General features: G+C 29.6%; 1 protein-coding gene and 1 pseudogene across 2 annotated transcripts; one reads left to right on the top strand and one right to left on the bottom strand.

Annotated features, from left to right (window-relative positions):
• Positions 1–10,814: 10,814 nt before the first annotated feature.
• On the top strand, positions 10,815–13,226 carry LOC145017609 (serine carboxypeptidase 1-like). Its single transcript, XM_078975605.1, has 8 exons — positions 10,815–11,178; positions 11,259–11,366; positions 11,471–11,742; positions 11,842–12,087; positions 12,157–12,263; positions 12,364–12,459; positions 12,551–12,656; positions 12,889–13,226. The coding sequence occupies exons 1-8, from the start codon at positions 10,815–10,817 to the stop codon at positions 13,021–13,023; spliced, it is 1,434 nt and encodes a 477-aa protein (XP_078831731.1). The 3' UTR covers positions 13,024–13,226.
• Positions 13,227–17,535: 4,309 nt separating this feature from the next.
• Positions 17,536–20,419, bottom strand: LOC145016969 (BTB/POZ and TAZ domain-containing protein 1 pseudogene; annotated as a pseudogene). The gene is made up of 4 exons (XR_013666340.1): positions 20,366–20,419; positions 19,720–19,953; positions 17,834–19,611; positions 17,536–17,744 (listed from the first exon to the last, which is right to left on the bottom strand). The product of XR_013666340.1 is annotated as a BTB/POZ and TAZ domain-containing protein 1 pseudogene (transcript).
• Positions 20,420–22,029: the final 1,610 nt, after the last annotated feature.

Below are 22,029 nucleotides of genomic sequence, written 5' to 3'. Positions count from 1 at the left end.
CTTTTATTTGTTTTCGTTTATCTTTATAAATATTTGGGTTGACATTTTGATTGTCCCCGACAACATTATTGAACTTGGTTGATGATATGGTTTGACTTTTGCTAATGTCATTAGTAAGCACCAAGAAAAATATATAAGAAAAAAATTATTAAAACCCTCAAAACATTTATATAGGGATGAGCAAAAGGACCGAACCGGTTGGAACCGGCCCGAACCGGGAACCGGCTTTGGCCAAAATCAAGAACCGAACCGGCCCGGTGGTTCTATCGGTTCCGGTTTCACCGGTTCCCGGTTCCTACCGGTTCTTGTTGTGTCTTCAAATGTTGGAACCGGTCCTTGAAAAATAGCATTATATGGTTCCGGTTTTTGCCGGTTCTACCGGTTTTTGCCGGTTCTACCGGTTCCGGTTATATCGGCTCCGGTTCCTACCGGTTCCCGGTTCCAAAAATCCACAAAAATAACGTCCCGGTCCCGGCCCGACCGGTTCCATCGGGTTCCGGTTCCGGTGCCGGTACCGGTTCCGACCGGTTTCCCGGTCCATTTACTCATCCCTACATTTATAATTAACATATATACGAAGAAAAAAAAATATGTGCATATTTATTTCATCGAAAACAAAATATAAGAAATTTATTTAAATAAAATATTAAAAAATCAAAACAATGTTGATCGGAAAAATTGTTACTTGTGAAATACTAAAAATGTTATAAGGGAATATGCCTTATTTATGTCGCAAAAGATTAATAGAAAATATAAACTAATCAACAAAATTAAAAATTTTATGTAAAAATAATACTCTGGTAGCAAATTAATTATAAATGCATGATAGAAAAAAATATATATATCATTTGCTATGGTGGTTTTATCTTTACATTTTTTGTTATCAAAATATAATTTTCTAAGTTTTCTTTTATCTTTCGCATCATTGGATAATTAAGTTGTAATATTAAAAGGACATGTCAACGTAGATTGAAAACTTGTATGCTGATATCCACCTGAAATATTTGAATTTATATTTTTATTGTTACCTGCAAGATATATAGAATAAAATGAAGTGGTTAGATTTTGATAAGGATATGTTATATACGGTAAAGTAGTTATTTTTATAAGGAAAAACAACATTTAATATATAATACTCTACCGGATTAATAATATAACTTATTGATTATGTGTAATACAAATTTCAATAAGACTTAATCAATATTTTCATAAATTAAATTAAATAAAAGAGTAATGATAATAAAACAAAATGGACACGTTGAAAATAATTACCAATTGAAGTCGTTGTTATGACATTGGATTTTTTTTTTATCCAAATTTAACTTTTTTTGTTTGCACCGGTCTTTAGAATCATTTGAATCCATACGATGTTTATATCATAAAAAACAATAGATCATGTAATAAAACTATAATAAACCAATGTTATATAAATTGATAGTATATATTTTGAATTAGTAAAATTGACAGATTATAAAAATACATACGTGTAAAAAAATTGTTAATAATTTTTTTTTTAATTTAACATTTTTTGAAGCTTATATTTAATAAAAATAAATTGACTTGGACTTATTATAATGAATTTATATTTATATATTTAAATTTAATATACATTATTAGATTATATAAAAAACTAGTTTATAAGCTGTGGAAATCACGATTATAAAATTAATTAAACTTTTATATTAAAAACTTATAATTATTAATCAATTATTTTAAATAAGTTATTTTAAATAAATTATTAATTAATAGATATATCAAAATTTTAAAGTTATTATAACTTCAAATTAAACATATAATTAGAAAATATAAATTTGAATTTTGAAATGAGTTGTCTAATATATCTACACTAGATTATGATACGCGTTAAACGCGGAAAATATAAATTAAGTACAAATCACATTAATAAATGGTATTGTTTTAGATGAAATTTTAATAAAAAATGTTTGTTAGATTCATTTTGAGTTTTTGAACAAAACTTATTAAATAAAAATACTTAATATTTATTTTAGAGCAATTTGGTGTTTTAATACAGTAATTTTTAATAAATGATCTACGTGATATTTGTTTTATTACTCATTAATTAAAACATATTGTGTAGTAGTGTTATAAATTGACTTTATTCGGTATACAAACCCCATGGAGGCTCATATGACACTTTTCATATTGGTCATGTAAAACCAAAAGCAACAATAAGGTTTTATATGTACCAGCAACGTTAAATTTTGTAAATAGGGGCGTCTCGTTGATTTTGAGGTCCCTTTGCGGAAAATAAAATTGGGCCCTTAAACATAAATTGTTTATATATAAGCAAAATTCGTTAATACTATGATAAGTCGATTATTATTAGAAAAAAAAGGACTAATAACATAGAATATAATCTTACATAGTTACATTAATCGTAATGCTCTCATAGCATTCTTAGAATCGAAGCTGTTCACCGACTTGTCATAATAAATACTCTCCAAAATATTGTTCTCAATATGTACCAAAAATATTGTTCTCAAAATCTATCATTTCCAAGTCACTAAGTCTTCGTTGTGAAAATTTTGACCGTAAGTAGGAATTTAACAACTTCAATTTTGAAAAGCTTGTTTCTACAGACGCAAAATTAATAGAATAGTTAGCAAAACTCTATATGCATTAGGAAAACAATGACTATTTCATATATTTGAAAACATCGGTGGGTTAGTGGTTTCACTTGGTAAGAAATCGTCAACTAGATATAACTCCAGATTAAGTTCATTGGCGTCAACATCTGATTGTTCGCCATATTTAAGTGCAACTTCAAGACGAATACAACACAAGTTAATATCTTTGTCATCAGATTCCTTCATGTTTTTGGAAGAAAAAAAATCAGAATTCTTTCATATTTATTTTATTGTTTAAATCTTGTTTTAAAAGAAGCCATCGATTGAAATTGAAACAATCAAACTCACAAGAAACAACATAAGTAGGTCGATTCTAATTTTGAAGCACAACAAGTAAGCATCAAATTTCTTATAAAATCGATTCTAATTTTTGAAATTGAAACAATCAGTTAATCAATATTATGAAATTGAGTGATCTTATTGGATCTTAATCAACAATCAAACATACACACCCTCAACGACTTAATTAGCGGGTTCAAGAGAATGAGTAACGTCTTAGGGACTTATGACTTAGATTGGCAAGAATCAGAGGGTGAAATGACTTACTTTCTCCTGGTGACGATACCCTTGAATCAATTCAGTTTCCGGTCTACTATTATGAATCCTATGTAAAAATTGGGGCCCTTCAACGACGTGGGCCCTGTGCGGTCGCACACCTCGCACACCCCCAAATACGCCCATGTCTGTAAAGAAATTTAATAAACATTACAATTAAGGTGCATTGCCATAGCCATAAACATCAAAGTCAGACATTGTAATTTGGTTAATTTCTAAAGTATTTTTTTCCTTATAAGAATTAAAATATGATTTTTCAGGCTACACCTAATCAAATATACATATCTTTCGATCAAAGAAATTATTACAAAAAAAAGCCTTGTTATGAACAAAAATATAATATTAGTTTCATAATTTGCCAAAGGTTAACACTAATAAATAATAATGAACTTTCACAAATCTTTCATTTTAGTCACTACATCTAACTAACAAATGAATTTCAGTTTAGAGGATTGATTCAAGAAATGCATCCATAACTTCTTCTAGCTGAATTTGGGGGAATGCTAAGACCTATTAAGATATTTGGGAATGGTCTATGAGACTATAGTTGGTTTCTGGAAGGCAATACAAATTCAAAATGTTAGCACGTATCTTTCCTCTAGTAGATTGATTATTTTTTTTATGACATCTCAACAGGAATATAGTAATAACAGGTAATAAGAACAGAGTAAATGCATGAAATTAGAGAAAAAGAATGAGACAAAGTAAAGAAAGAACCTGGAAAAAAGAAATGGAGAAGAAGACCACTGAAGAAGAGCATTATAAATCGTACGACTCAATCCAAAATCGTAAGAATAAAAAAATCAAAGTAATTATATATATATATATATATATATATATATATATATATATATATATATATATATATATATATATAGTATTTTTGAACAAGAAAATCATTATCTTCTAAAAAATTGGGATCTTAAGATATTAACTTGGAGATTTTCGGTTATTTATCTGAAAAAAAAAGATATCAGTTATATTGATTCAAAATTTCAAATTAATTAACTTACTTATTTAATGAGTTTTAAAATTCAAACCGTTATCCAAATTGATTCATTTTACGTGAGATATACTGAGAAATAAATTATGAATAATATTGACTTTAATTTTGACTCACAAATATTTTGCTGATTTAATAGGATTAGATTAGATGTTGTCGGTTAATAACCAAATTATTGATATGCTTATTTAATGAGTTTTTAAAAAAAAAAAAAAAAAAAAAAAAAAAAAAAAAAAAAAAAAAGGGTTTGAAATTTGAAGCCAAAAGCTATAAATAAGGGAGTTAAATTAGAAACAATGTTAATTATAAAATCTGATATCTCGTATATAAATAGAATGATATGCTTGAATTGATAACATAATTGTTGAATTTAAAGATTCTATAATTAAATGTAATTGTGTTTGATTTTTATTTGGGGAAGATGATGTTAGCAATTTGATGTAAGGGTGGAAAACATATGATTGAAATACACTCAAAGGTCCTGGTTGCTTTATTGGTGAATTAAAGGTTCTCTTGTAATAATATTCAAATATGAATGAATCTAATATGCTTAAAGTAGATTGATTAATTTTTTTTTCATGACCTCTCAACAGGAATATAGTAATAACATGTAATAAGAAGAGAGAGTAAATGCAAGAAATTGGAGAATGATAAAGGAGAAAAAAGTAAAGAAGGAACCTAAAAAAAAAGTTAAAGAACACTGTAAATTGTAGGACTCAATCCAAAATCGTAAGAATAACAACTTCAATGTAATCGTATATATAGGGTGTTTTTGAATAATCACAACATTATCTTCTAAAAATGGGATCCTAAGATATCATCTTGGAGATTTCCGGCTATTAATCTAGAAAAAAAAAGAAATCAGTTATATTGATTCAAATTTACAAATTAATTGACTTGCTTATTTTATGAGTTTTAAAATTCAAATCATTATCTCAAATCGATTCATTTATGTGGGATATTTTGTGAGATAAATTATGAATGATAATGACTTTAATTTGACTCTCAAATATTTTGCAGATTTAATTGGATTAGATTAGCTGTTATAGGTTAATAACCAAATTAATGATATGCTTATTTAAAAAGTTATTTAAAAAAAGGATTTAAATTTTGAAGCCAAAAGCTATAAATAAGGGAGTTAAATTGGAAACAATATTCATTATAGAAATTGATATCTTCTATATAAATAAAATGATATGTTTCGATTATAACATAATTGTTGAATTTAAAGATTATATAATTAAATGTAATTGTGTTTGAATTCTATTTGGTAAAGATGATGTTATCAATTTGATCTAATGGTGGAAACATATGATTGAAATACAATCAACGGCTCTGATTGTTTGATTGTTTCATTGGTGAATTAAAGATTCTCTTTTAATAATATTTAGAGATGATGAAAAAGAAGACAAAATTTTTGTAGTTAACTAAAAAAAAAATAGATTTCGGCAGTTAAACCAGAAAAAAAAGAAAAAATTAAACTATAGTGATTCTTATAGAAAGTTTATTTACTTCTTTTACTTTTGATTTTTTTTTGCTTAACAACGAATTCAAAAATTATTTTCACAGTTTTTTTTATCATACAAATTTGAATATTAAACATTAGTTATCTTAAATATAAAAAAAGGGTTTACGTAAAGAATGAGGATAAAAAAGTAAAACAACACCGTGAGCAACGAAGGAGGCGTTAAAACTGTGAATATCGATTCTTGACCTAAGCAGAATGCAAGGTGCGCTTTGGATCATCTGGTGTACAATTGAAGATCGAAGGAACTAAAAGGGGTTCGTTAAACAACCACAGTAGAAGGAAATCACATATGATACCGTCGGAGTTTATGGGTGCTGAGATGGAAATAAAGTGATCAACAAAGGATTTCCGATGGGCAGACTAGTGGAACATGAATTGTTAAGGTTTGTTTTATAATAAAAGTTATTAATTGATGAAGATTTTAATTTAAGTTCATATTTTTTTTATTATTTGGAGAATATTTAGCCAGATTTTGTGCTGAATATTTGGTGGGTTTAGGCATATGTGTAATGCATGGGCATAATGGGAAAAGTAGTGAGAATCCGAGTAGAAAACAGAACAGATAGGACAAGAGCATGTGTAGCATCGATATACAAAAGGAAAATATTGTTGGAATCATATTCTTTATACCATTAGAATCATATTCTTTAGAATATGACCCATGATCTACTGCTGTTAAATCATTTGGCGATAATTACATTATTAATTCTAAAGGAGATTACAAAAAGATGTGCTTAAAGGGAACCATGCTTCCTAAAGAGACACGTTCTGCATTGAATTTGCCTGTGCTTAAAGGGAACAACTTTCAAGACAAGATTACAGGGTTTGTGTTGTTGGCATCTAGCATTAGTTATGCATATAATGATAAAGATAGAGCCTGGATAGCAGCAATTGCTAAAAAGTTTTGAGGTCATACTTAATAGTCCCTGTTAGTTTTTGAGCTAATGAGTTAAGCACATAATGCCATATGGTTGTTACCTTTTGACTTAATTTAGACAAAATTACTTAATAGGTTAAGCCAAAAAAAACCTTGGTTGAATGTATCAAGACACCAATCATTTACCTGTCTACGTATTTTCCTTTTTTGTTTTTCCCTCCAAACTCATGTTAATTAAAATTGATGAATGTTGTGAACCTACTCTGATTTATCAAGATTCCCTGTGTTACAGGGATTGGAAGAGAAGTTTTGAGGACCTACCTGTTAAGAAACATGTTATATTTTTTTGAAAATTTTTGACCATTAAATGGTAAAAATAATAATAATAATAATAATAATAATAATAATAATAATAATAATAATAATAAAAAGGTATATGTGTTCGACTTACCTTTTATTCATTATAAAATGTTTGTGGATATCCTGTTCAGAAACATGGTGTCAAACATGGTAATGCAGGGGCAATATGGCAAAAGTATTAATGAATCGTGGTAAAAAAAAAAAAAAAATCCAGATTCTAAGCACTAGGACATGCTTCCTGAAGAGACATGTTTTTTTTTTGAAAGAGCTCCTGAAGAGACATGTTCTGTATGTGTGTTTTGAAAGTGATTAGTGGATAATAAGCTGTAAAAACAATGTATAGTAGGATATACTTATTTTAGATTGAAGTCATAATATGTTCAATATTTCCAACAGATGGTTACAACCGTCTAAGACGGTTGTTTATTGACCGCACTTTCCTATGAGCAGGGCAAAAAGACATTTATCTCAACATGAGGGTTTCAGCTTTGGAGTTTGAGGAATTTTTTTTTATAAATACAAATACTATTGAAGGTCTAATTAATGAAAAGTTTGTTTAGACATTTATTTGAAGAAAAGCATTTTACTAACATTTTATTAATACAATGTTTATGATGAAATCGGAATTCAAAACTAATACCCCTACATCGTAGATATAATGAACGTGTTAGGGTCTTAAATTTTTCATAATGGGGATTCACCATTAGATTTTAGATATGGGAGTTGGGCATTACCTTTTTTAGTTATGTTTTCTATTTGCACAAGAAAACAAACCTGAAACATGGTAATTATCTTGCTTTTAAAGGTTAAAGCTAAACTCAACATCAGGAAATAGTAAACAATTTTGATGTATAAGTTTGATTATTACATGAAAATGATAAATATTGAGAGTTGGAATTATTAATAACAAAACAACCATACACAAAAAGACATCCACCATATTTATCATACACACAGTTTTCTTTTTGATTTTTTTGGTAGTGTTATATATTTTTTAGTCCATCGCTAAACATACCTGTGCTTTTCTTTATTATAGTAATGTTTGTAGGAATTACACCATTACTTAAAGTAGGAAAAACAAAGATACAAATACAAATATATAGTAGATCATTCAAAATACAATAAACAAATTATTTTTTGCCAAGAGTCAATAAGTTCAATATTTTGGTAGTGTCAAAAAGATGTTGATTTATACAATTAAAATATGTGGTTTTACTCACTGGTTATGTGATTATTAAGATTTCAAATAATATAATAGGATTACTACATTCAAACATGGTAATGCAGGGGTAATATGGGAAAAGTAGTAAGAATCAAGATATTGTAGATCATTCAAACAAAATATATTGGGTGTTATATATTTTTTAGTCCATCACTAAACATACCTGTGCTTTTCTTTATTATAGTAATGTTTGTAGGAATTACACCATTACTTAAAGTAGGAAAAACAAAGATACAAATACAAATATATATAGTAGATCATTCAAAATACATTAAACATATTGTTTTTTGCCAAGTGTCAATAAGTTCAATATTTTGGTAGTGTCAAAAAGATGTTGATTTATACAATTAAAATATGTGGTTTCACTCACCGGTTATGTGATTATTAAGACTTCAAATAAAATAATAAGATTACTACATTCAAAGATGGTAATGCAGGGGCAATATGGGAAAAGTAGTAAGAATCAAGAAGAAACAGAAACACTTTCATAATAAAAGGACCAAAATACTCCTTTTGATATTTCCCCTGTTCAAAACTAAGTTGCATCCAAAAATAAAGTTTTTCTTTTTTTGAAAGAGCTCCTGAACAGGCATGTTCTGTATGTGTGTTTTGAACGTGATTAATGAATAATAAGTTGTAAAAACAATGTATAGTAGGATATACTTATTTTAGATTGAAGGCATAATAAGTTCAATATTTCCAATAGAGAAATTAAGCAAACTTTATATTACTTCGTTTCCTTTCAATTTGCATTGCATTTTATGGTTATATTTTGCCTTTTTTTATACACAGAGGCTACAACTGTCTAAGACGGTTGTTTATTGACCGCACTTTCCTATGAGCAGGGGCAAAAAAGTCATATGTGTTTCACGGTTGTTTATTGACCGCACTTTCCTATGAGCATGGGCAAAAAAGTCATATGTGTTTCACTTTTATTGTTTACAACACATTCATATAGAAGGCATAATATGTTGAATATTTCAAACAAAGAAATTGTGATTGACATTACATCGAACAGTCTGAATAACACAGTTTGAATGTAGTAGTCTTATTATATTATTTGAAGTCTTAATAATCACATAACCAGTGAGTGAAACCACATATTTTAATGGTTATAGAAACTACTAAATGAAATAAAAAAAAATCGTGTAGAACCCTTAAATGTTGGCTAGTGGTATTACATCGAACATTTTTTTATTCTTTAAAACACATTCATATAGAAGGCATAATATGTTGAATATTTCAAACAAAGAAATTGAGATTGACATTACATTGAACAGTTGACGGACATTATACAAATGACCTTGTTACAGTGTGTTAAAAAAAAAGAAGATAATTGAAACTAAAAGGAATTGACTCGTGCATATATAAATGGGCATAATACTAACCTTATGTAGTTATTGGGATGGTAATGCAGATTCTTCAAGACATTTGATTCCAGCGTGAAGAAGACGACTCGTGCATATATAAACGAAATTGAAAGGAAACGACTCATGAATGTATTATGTATATAGATGTAATTGAAAGAAATTTTTGGAAATTATTACCTGCTATAAGTAAAAGATGAACGATTACGCATGATTGATGTGATTCTAAATAGATATCAAGTTAACATTCCATATAAGTACATAGTCCATACACAGAAAATATTTGGTTAAAAGGAATCGATATGATTTTGAAATCGAATCCTTCAATCCACCGTGATTGAAGGCTAATCAATTGGCAAACATATCTTTGTTGCTCTATATATGGACTTAATTTAGGAAACATAAACATAAACATAAACGTGTCTTCAACAATTTGTGTGCATTACATGTGACATTCTAATAAATTTACATGTGGAATATTTAAAAATTAAAAAATCAAGAAAATGTCATTTTTCTAAACACATAAGAATTTGCCAAGTGTCAAAAAGATGTAATTTGCCAAGTGTCAAAAAGATGTTGATTTATTAGGGTAGAAGTTTATCTATTAAACCATGCATCACCATCATATCAAAACCAAAATTATCAAAAGATCTATTATCAGTTAATTACGATTCAGTCAATTACGATTCTGATTCAAACACATTCATGATTAATCTTCTAAAAGCAAAGTTCTAAATAACGTTAGGCGTATGACGACAATGTCAAGCCTCAAGTTTTTTCAACCTGTGGCGAACCATATCGTTTGTAAGGCGTTACTTGAATCGACAATTTTGTATATAATTAATAATTTATATATATATATATATATATATATATATATATATATATATATTCAACTATTATTTATTGTTATATTTATATATGCACATTTTGTTAAAGCTTTAAATCTTGTCTAAAAAGTGACTCCATGATGAAAAATACATCAGAATTATATAACTGGTCAAAGTCTAACACCATACATTTGGCTTTATCTAAGTAAGTAAAACCGGCACGCTATCAAGCTTGTAAACACTTCTTGTCTTTTTCTTCCTTTTTTCAACCATTGAAATCATTTGTTTTGACACGTGAACGGCCAATGCAGCAAGAACACACAGTCGTGACTTTCAACAAAAAAAAAGCTTATATAAATATACATGTATAGAAACACATTTCTGTACAATCAAAGCAGCAGCAGAACACACCTTCACTTCACCAATGAAGATTGCATTTCTTCTGACGATTCATTTCTGTCTGCTGGTTTTCGCTCATTGCTATGGTGGGAATGGATATGATCCTCTCGAGAACGTTTTAAGCATCCAACGTTCTAAAAGATCAGCACAAGATCATATCGAGCTCACAGCCGAGAACTCATACTCACCGGTATACGTGGGCCCACAAGATGGATTGAAAGATGTCGACAAGATATCATCTTTGCCAGGTCAACCAAATGGAACAGATTTTGACCAGTATTCAGGGTATGTAACTGTGGACCCACACCATGGGAGAGCACTCTTCTATTATCTTGCAGAGTCACCCATTAACTCTTCCACTAATCCTCTTGTACTATGGCTCAATGGAGGTAATTAATGTATTCTTGTGTTGCCTTTTCAATTCTAAATTTCGAAAAATACTAATTAAGCTATATGTGAATTGATGAAGGTCCGGGTTGCTCTTCATTTGGAAACGGGGCAATGATGGAACTTGGACCATTTCGAGTTAATGCTGATAATGTAACCCTGTCACGAAATAAATATGCATGGAACAATGGTAATAAACAATAATCATGTAGTCATAGTCATATATTAATATATTTGTATGCACGTGTTTTTCAAGAGATTTTATGTTATAATGATTGATCATCACGTGTACAGTTGCAAATGTACTTTTCTTGGAATCCCCGGCTGGAGTGGGATTTTCTTACTCAAATACATCTTCCGATTATAAAACTGGAGACATACAAACAGCTAAAGATTCGTACACGTTTCTAATCAATTGGTTAGAAAGGTTCCCAGAATATAAAAGTAGAGATTTTTATATCACGGGAGAAAGCTACGCAGGACATTACATCCCACAACTCGCGCAATTAATTGTTCAAAACAACAAGATCACTAATCAAACTGTCATCAACCTCAAAGGAATTGCTGTAAGTCTGTAGACTGTAGTCGCTAGTTATTTGAAAGTATATCTTGATGAAGACTAAACAAAGGACATATATATAACATGTTCATGTTGATTTTTTCAGCTCGGAAATGCATATGTCGATGATGAAACAGAAAACACAGGACTATTCGACTATTTCTGGACACACGCCATTATTTCTGATGAAATCCATGAAGGAATCATCTCCAACTGCAATTTTACAGAGGCTGGAACCATAACAGATGCATGTAACGACTATAAAATACAGGCATTTGCTGCTAAAAGCAACATCTACTTCTATGACATCTATGCTCCTTTATGTTCACCATCAAGCAATAGCACTCCATCGGTAAGTTCTTTTCTTATAAAGTCGCATTCTAAAGAAAAATCTTGACATGAATTCATATGACTGAAACAGATATCAGCGTTTGATCCATGCACAGAAAATTATATTAGCTCATACTTGAACATAGCTTCAGTGCAACAGTCACTTCATGCAAAACCAGTCAAGTGGGAATCTTGCAAGTAATACTAACTTCTAAATTCATAATTAAAATTTTCTTAAACATGTAGAAACATACATCATCTTGCTTAATTTTTATAAGTTTCTTCCATTCAAATATAGCGAATACATAAACAAACACTGGACAGACCTCCCTTTTACAGTCTTGCCGGTGATTCAGGATTTAATGGCCACCGGAATCAGTGTTTGGATCTACAGGTAAATTCGTAAAGATAATCAATGATTATTTCTTGTGGATTCTTAGCAGAATATAACATAAATAAAAACTAAAACTCATAAAAAATTGCAGCGGAGACACTGATGCGAGAGTACCTGTGACAACAAGTAGGTATTCAATAGACAAACTACAAACATCAGTGAAGACACCATGGTACCCATGGATGTATGAAGAAAAGGTAGAAAGCCTTCCATTCAATCTTCATTTTAATACCAAGAAAGAATACTACATAACAATTTATGTCGCTCTTGATCTCTCATTAACAGAAAATACGTCAATGCCTTTTTCATTTATATCATCAAAAATAGCCTATATATAAGTTTGTCGAATGCTGTCCCATGATCCTGTGTAATATAGCTGCGTATCACACTAAAGAAAATGATTAATCAAAATTTCTTTATGTGATTCAGGTAGGTGGATATGTTGTTGGATACCAAAACCTAACATTTGTGACCATAAGAGGAGCTGGACACTTTGTCCCAAGCTACCAACCAGCTCGTGCACTTGCGTTTTTCTCTTCGTTCTTGGAGGGAAAGCTTCCGTGAACAATTCCAACCTTGACATTCATACCACTTGGTAACTAAAACTTCAAGAATTGATAGTGGGTTAAGATTGATATCTTCCATAATGATCTTTATTGGCTTTTTAATTATTTCATTTGTATGTGATTCTAAACGGGGTTATGTGTAAATCCCTTCAAGCATTTACAAGATTGCCGATGTTTTCTTTTCATCTTTTCATCTGCAAAAAAATTACATAAACTACTCGAAATATCCTAAACCAGCTCAAAAACTTATAGTGGTGTTTGTATTAGTTGCTAATTAAGATAAAATTACCTTAGTGTGCTTGATTAATGAACATTTCAATTAATCAACAACTCTTTTAAATATGAAACATATTAGACTATGATTGCATCACATAGAATTGTTAAATGTTTATGAGATACCTAATATATGTTGGTTTTTGGTTTGATCAACACAATAAAGATATATATGCACAAATAATTAATATAAACAATAACTAAATCATTATATATATATATATATATATATATATATATATATATATATATATATATATATATATATATATATATATATATTATATAGGATATAGATCCGGTAAGAAATATTTTTTTGTAGGAAGGTAAGAAGTTTATTTTGTACATATTTTTTTGATGAAAAAAATAAATGAATCACTAGATGATTCATTTGTAAGATGATTCACAAGAAAAAATTCAAAAAAAACATCTTCATGATTCATTTTTAAGTAAATTAAGAAAATATTCATTTTTTTGATAATTTTAGTGAATAACAACAAAATCATTGTATAAATGAATCATCAACATGTTTTTTTGAGAATTTTTTCTTGTGAATCATCTTACAAATGATTCATGTGATGATTCATTTTGTTTGTTCGCTAAGAAAATATGTACAAAAAAAACTTCTTACCTTCCTACCAAAATTTTCCTTCTTATTTGATCTTCACTCTATATATATATATATATATATATATATATATATATATATATATATATATATATATATATATATATATATATATATATATATATATATATATCTATCCGGTAAGAAATTTTTTTGGTAGAAAGGTAAGAAGTTTTTTTTTCTACATATTTTTTTAACGAACAAAATAATTGAATCACTAGATAATTCATTTGTAAGATGATTCACAAGAAAAAATTCTCAAAATAACATCTTTATGATTTATTTTTAAGTAAATTAAGAAAAAAAATTCATTTTTATGATAATTTTAGTAAATAACAACAAAATGATTGTATAAATGAATCATCGAGATGTTTTTTTGAGAAAATTTTCTCATGAATAATCTTACAAATGAATCATCTAATGATTCATTTTGTTTGTTCGCGATAAAAATATGTAGAAAAAAAAACTTCTTACCTTCCTACAAAAAATTTCCTTCTTATTTTCTTGACTATATATATATATATATATATATATATATATATATATATATATATATATATATATATATATATATATATATATATATATATATATATATATATATATATATACACCCTAAAAGAAGTATAAATTACAAAACTTTTTCAACAAATCATTTACACACAAATAAATCATTAATACTTGTCAAAAGTTTAAATACTTGAATTAAGAAATGTTATTTAGAAATTCAGTTTGAAGCAAACTAACAAATTAAGTTAAAATATTAAATTCATTTATATAAATTAATTTACATTTTTTCAACTGGATGTTGATATTAATTAATTTAAATCAATAGTATAAACATGCAATATAAATATTATATCTAAACATAAAATTTTAATTTAAAAGTAATAAATTTTTATTACATAATAATTAATAATAAAATCAAATAATTATTTTGCCACAAGAAATTATTCGCAAAAAAGCTATTTATCATCGTCGCTTTGCGCGAGCATATGTCTAGTGTGTATATATATATATATATATATATATATATATATATATATATATATATATATATATATATATATATATATATATATATATATATATATATAACGACGACACATTGAGCATTAGGGACCATGGGCAAACCTAGTAGGTGTTCTGATGTGGCACCGGCAACACCTACTTTTTCTGTTCAAAGTGAAAATTTTGTCGATTTTTTTACCTATTTTTCTATCACTACAAAAAAATTAGAGTATTATCAGCGATAGACGTTGTCGTTAAAAGTAGGTTTCTATTATAGCAAAACTCATACATTATATATATATATATATATATATATATATATATATATATATATATATATATATATATATATATATTTACTATCTTATAAAAGAAATCTAACTATTTCTATAAATAGATTGATTATAATAATAATATTTTTTAAGACGTCCAAATGATGAAGCTGATAGTACAAGTAACCATTAATAAAATAATATTAAATTTTAACTAAATTTTGAATTCAAATATTTATCATCAAATCTCCTTATATTTCTCAGCAATTTGATATGGTTCCCTCAAATCCCGTATTCATTCAAATTTTGAACCCTTTTAGATATCCTTAAATTTAGCATGTTGATTCAAATATCCCTCCAATCGCATATACCTCTTTGTTCCCTCCTCTGCTATAAAGTCTACCGTCCAGGAACAAAAAATAACTTCATCTCCCAAATAACATCATAGTTTGATTATTTTGTCTTCGACATGTACTTTCTTTTGTAACATAACATTTTTATAGAGGAAACATATCATCGAAAGAATTTACATGCCCCGCCGCTTTGTGCGGGTACACTGCTAGTATATATATATATATATATATATATATATATATATATATATATATATATATATAGACACATTATATATAAAATAAACATAAACATGTATTCTACACGTACTTATTATAATATCATACTTTTTTTTTTCTTTCTATCATAGCAACCTAATTTCTTTCATTTTTTTCATACATACAAATTACATATTCACATTCACAAATAATACACATACAAATAACATATACATACAAAAAAAATACATGAAACCATTATGAATTCTTATATAAAAATTATATATAAAGAACTTCAAATATTGGTTTTTGTTATATTTTGTTAAGCCAAATATTTGTTTTTATTATACATAAAGAACTTCAAATACTTGAAACCTTATCAGAACGGCGATTGCGGATTACAAATATATTTTGTTGAGTCAAACATTTTTTTAAGAATTTTCTTTTATAATGTGTAGTATTTTTAAGATTATTACAAATATATTTTATAAAAAAACATTATGGATTCTTTTTAAGCATTAAAACTATATTCTAGACAAAATTTTCATTTGTTTGACCAATTTCTTTAACTGGATTTTATATTTATCCATTTGGCATTTTAAAGAAAGAACATGACTCAAATCAACATATTCAATTACAAAATAACTAAATTATCAATTCACGAATGATATATGATTTGTTTTCAAATTGAATTTGTATTTAAGTAGGAGGGTGAAGGGTGGCAAGTGAGGGTATTTAAATAGAAGCATAGCCTACAGGTTTCTCTCATGCACTTCTTCATGTATAAGTTTTTATATAAGAGTTCTAAAACACATAAATGCATCATACACACATAAATACATTCTATTTATAATATGAAAGATGAAAAATAACCTGTGGTAGTTTAATTTCGAAATTTCCCGGTAAAAATTCCACAATTTCGGCAACAACTCCTACAACAACACAACCTTAAATTAAAAGCTTAAACTAAGTAAATAAACATCAAAACATAAGAAGAATTGAAAATATGGAAGAATTTCGACCTTAAATAGGTAAAAATTTCGGATTGAAGTGTGTTCGTTTTCTCTTGGTCGCCGGTAATGGAACTCTAGGTCGCTGGTATTGGTGGAAATGGTGGTTTGGACGGCGGTGACAACTTTCGTGTGTGCAATGGAGGTTTGGATGGCGGTGTCGGTGGTGTAAGAAACACCGGCGATGGAAAGAATGAGAGAAAATATTAGACAAAATACGCAGGAAACAACGAAGTGGAGGGGTTATCTACGTGGACCCATAGCGGCGACACGCCTGGAGAGAAAAGTCAGTGCCTTTTTTCATCCAGTTGCAACCGTTCGATTGAATACAGATCGAATGGATAGAGTTCATTTAACGCGGATCGCTACTATTTGGATATTAGTGGTGACGGCTTTAGCGGCGACGCTAGGCATCAGCGGCAACATGTAACGTGTCATTTACATGTCGCCGCTGATGCCTAGCGTCGCCCCTAATACCCACATTTCTTGCAGTGTACATCGGCAATACCTTTCTCAACCTCGGCAACACCTAATATGTGTTCGTGCATCCACCCTTTGGGATGAGGGAACAGCTGGTGACCTTTTCGCGGCGACAACCACACTCTTTAGCGGTGACCGGTATCGCCGCTAATCATCACGTTTCTTGCAGTGAAAATCAATGGTTTCATTAATTTGTAAATAGAAGAAAACTAAGGAAGAATCCCGCGTTGCGGGGTTAGATTCGTAAAATAAATTCTTCAGTTGAATTTCAACATTTGACTATTGCAATGTACACAGTTAAATCACTTGTTACCAAAAAAAAAAAAATACATTTGAGTTTTCCACACCTTCTCTCCGGAGGTGAAATATGTACATAAGCCAAGAAGGTCATATGTCACCCTGATAAGATTTCCAAGCCCACTCTCATCTACACCAAGAGATGTAAAAAACTCTATTCTTTCTTGTGATGGGAGTTATGTTAGCTCTGATTCCACCTGTAATTAAAAGTTTAAAAACCAAACCTTATTTTTTTTATTTTTAAGAAAGATTGTTTTATTGGATAAATATAGCAAAGTTTCAATACCTGAGCAGAGACAGTGACTAATCCAGATTGTAACTCAGAAGCAAGTTCCATGACATTTTTTAGATGAGGATTATTCTCAGGTGAAGTTAAATCAGACTCTGCAACATTTGCCACATAAATCACATGCTTCATTGTAAGTAAATAGAGGGCTCATGAAAGGTATATAAAGTTGCAAGAACAGGGGAAAACTGATCAAGCAAAGAAGGATCTAATTAAGCATTCTCATAGTTGATCAGCAAAATTTAACAATCCAATCAAAATTTACCTTACGAAAAAACAATAATATGAATGAAATCATAGGTCCAGAACCTGCAATGTATCGAACATCTACATAGACAGTCCATTTACACAGGCTGACGTTTTATTTTCTACAAAGTAGTCTTTCATTCAATCAAGGGTTCACTTCATCTATCAAAATAAAATAAAAAACTTAACTTTAGTTAAGTCAATTTTGGGTAAAACAAAAGGTATTAGATTCTTGAAGATCCACCACACCCAATTTATCCCTTTGAGTTAGGATTGAATGATTGGTCATAACACCTTAAAGAGGGAAAAAGATGAACAATCTACTTTTATGCAGCTTTAAAAGTAGTTGCTACTGAATTAAATGGAATTATGGAATGTAAAACTCGAAGGAGCACGAGACAAAATTATCAACATCAACAATTGTGTAACCAACTTCATTTAACAAAATAATCAAACTTTGCATACTTCCCAGCCTTCTGTCTCTTCTCCAAAGATCGTATCTAATCATCAAGGGCAAAATTTTAAATTAGTATATGCATTAAAAGACACATTAAATCCACCAAAAATGATCAAATAATATTTTCCCACCTATGAGGCGAAACATAGATATAAAGTTGGACCTCCAAAACTACCACCAAATATCTTGATTGGATTTAAACAAAATCTTGGTCCAACCTTAACATTTTTTTTTATAAATATGTCAATTGTTATAATCTTACAAAACATTTAAACAAAAATATTACTGCAAACCTCAATTAGTGTCATCTTTTCCAACCCTCTACGATCGATTTTATCTGCTCCAGTATGAAGAAATGATATCTGTTATATAAGATTAACAAAATAAATAAATAAATTTATAAAAATTGCAATTCAAGCATATTTTTACATAAAATCTTTATTACTAAATACTAAAATATACCTTAAAAATTTTAAGTAGAAAAAGCTCAGTTTTTTTTTCAACTACAAAGAGTACCCTTTTTAACAAAATACCATCTACACCCACACCAAACATGCCACATGTACAAACATCAGCAACTTTACCATTTCCACTAAACTAAACAGATAAAAAAAAACAAAGAATAAGACTAATTTCTCCTAAATCCGTGTTCAACATGCTACACTTATATGGTTGTTCATGGCGTCTCTCAATGATCTTGGCTGTTCGTGTTGTTCCATCTTCCTCACGGGTAAAGATAAGGAAGATATGGCTTTACGCATAGGGGGACTCTGCAAGTCGAATCAGATGATTCACAGATGGAAGAATGGAGTCTGAAGAGCTGCCACATATGTTTACACCGAACACAACCTCCATTAACTCTCATCTTACAGATTGCGAAGTGTTTAATGGAGTGTTGGAGGCCTTCACATGTTGAGAACTTGCTGCAAGGTGCCCTATTCTTGCTTGGTTCCTTGTCGTATGGTCCTACACTTGTGCAACATTCAGTGCAGATATGCTGTAAACAATCCATCGCTTCACTCAGCTGGAAATACAAACTTTGTTCTTGAAGATGCTTCCGACTTCGCTTTCTCCTCTACACATATAGATTCGATTCATTAGCATTAGCAACTCCTAATCTTCAGATTAAATCGAAGATACGATTTGGATATTAAAGGAAGTTGAAAATAATTAGAATACGCACCAATTCGGATTCATCGATGAACTTGAGAATTTCGAGTTCGAGATATGGATCATTGTCTTGTAGGAATCTCCAACCTTCTGATTCTTCGGCGACCTTGAACCTGTTGGATATCAATTTCATACACTTGAGGTAGAGATCTGGCGCATCACTGGCGAGTTGCAGAGTGTCGACGACGTTGAAGAACTGTGAATCGTAATGGAAAGAGTGAGATAGAGGATTAAGGAGAACAAAGCCCTAATCTTGAGCTTAGCTTTGAGGTCGGAAATCGGTTTGTGGTATGAAGGGAGCCTCGGTTGGGAGCGATATATTATCTGTTGTCAATTAGTAATTGGACGTAGTGGGAGTAGAACATAACACGTAGCCTATATAGATATTTTCATGTATGATTATTTCTGGAGTCACGCGATCATATCTGATGCCTATATAGATATTTTCATGTATCATCTAAGAATCAAAAGAACATACCATAACTAAGAAAATGAAAATGAAGATTCCACTTCTTCTATCAATTCATTTGAGTCTTCTGGTTTTCATGCAACGTTATGGTGGGAATAGATATGATCCTCTTGAGACTTGAGAGTGCTTTAAGTATCCAACGTGCAAAAAGATCAACACTAAATAATGTTAGCAACAAAGTACTCAAAACCGAGTATTCATATTCATCTGTATATGTGGGTATCATCTGTATTATCTTTGCCATGTCAACCAACTGGAACAGATTTTGACCAGTATTCAGGGTATGTGACTGTGGACCCAAACCATGGGAGAGCACTCTTCTGTTATCTTGCAAAGTCACCCATTAAATATTCCACTAATCTTCTTGTACTATGGCTCAATGGAATTTTTTGATTTTTTAGTATATGTTCTAAGCAACAAGATCACTAATCAAACTGTCATCAACCTCAAAGGAATTGCTGTAAGTCAGAAAATCTAGTAACTTTAAAGTTGACAAAGAATAAGTACTCAACAATCAACGTATGTTTATGTAAATTCTAATTAAGTTGGTATTTTAAGCTTGGAAATGCGTATGTGGATGATGAAACAGAAAACACGGGAATTTTGATTATTTCTGGACACACATGATTATTTCTGATGAAATCTATGAAGGAATAATTTCTAACTGTAATCTTTCTGAGGGTGGAACCATAACAGAAACACGTGCTGAATATCAAAGTCAGGCAACAGCATCTAGAAGCAACATCTACTTCTATGACATCTATGCTCCTTTATGTTCCTCATCAAGCAATAGCACTTCATTTTGGTACTTTTGTTTTGTAAATTAACAAAAATTGATTTGTGGGAGTATCTTTTTGTTATATATTTAGGTTGGTGGATATGTTGTTGGATACTAAAACCTAACATTTGTGACCATAAGAGGGGCTCGTGCACTCACATTCTTCTCTTCCTTCTTGGAAGGAAAGCTTCCATGAACAACTCCTACAAAAAGCTAACTAGAATTTCAAGAATTATGGGTTAAGAACTTAAATTCTTGATTTTGTTGTGAGTTTTAAGATAATATTACTTGGAATCTTTGTTCAAGCTTATTTCATTTGTCTTTGATCTTTATGGACACGTGTAAATCGCATGTATTAACTACTTGCCTGGTTTTCACAAGTTTTGTTTTCGAACTTTTTGTGAGAAAGTTACAACTTACCATGAATTGGTAGACAGAAACTACAGAAAAAGTTTCGAACTTTATGTATACTCATGGCAACACAAATATATTGATGGCTGCATAGGAGAATTTCTACAGAAAGTATATATTGATGTACTGGGTTGGTAAGCAAGGCGGACCAGGGGACGACTTTTTTGACTAGCAACAGGGCAAATGTACTGCTGGAATATGATATACAACAATGTAATTGAAAATATTTAAGATATTATCTTATTTTACCAAAAAATTAATAGTTGTTAAGTGGAGTATATGATTATACTTCTAGTTTTGAGAGGCAACGGTTATAGTTTTTAATCCAATAAAAATTTTAAAAATAACTAATCTAAATCTAAGGGATTGCTTGTTCTTTTAGCAAAATCTCTTAAGATCATTTTATTCTATGTAACGTAGTATACGTGCAACACTTGTCATTTTGTAGCAGTTTGTTTTTGAAAGACTTCGGACTACAACATCTGCACATGTTCTGCTCCATACAATTTCCATAATTTTTTATAACTTGATCTTTTTTTTAAAAACTTTGATTTTTTAAATTATTTTTTTGCCATTTCTTTTAATAATAGTTTCAATTTCGGTTTGATCTCTTTTAACATGTGTAGTTCTTTACGAATTTTCTAGACAGTATTTACAATATTTTC

Source organism: Lactuca saligna, chromosome 9 (genome assembly GCF_052625555.1).
Source record: "Lactuca saligna cultivar CGN05327 chromosome 9, ASM5262555v1, whole genome shotgun sequence".
NCBI lineage: Eukaryota > Viridiplantae > Streptophyta > Magnoliopsida > Asterales > Asteraceae > Lactuca > Lactuca saligna.
Note: the sequence above shows the minus strand (reverse complement) of the source record. Positions and strands in the feature narration are given on the sequence as shown.

Bases quoted from the DNA above. Each gene is read 5' to 3' on its own strand.
- LOC145017609 (XM_078975605.1), top strand. From the start codon at position 10,815: ATGAAGATTGCATTTCTTCTGACGATTCATTTCTGTCTGCTGGTTTTC. The intron at 12,264-12,363 runs GTAATACTAACT...ATTCAAATATAG, and splicing joins GTCAAGTGGGAATCTTGCAA to CGAATACATAAACAAACACT. The intron at 12,460-12,550 runs GTAAATTCGTAA...AAAAAATTGCAG, and splicing joins ATCAGTGTTTGGATCTACAG to CGGAGACACTGATGCGAGAG.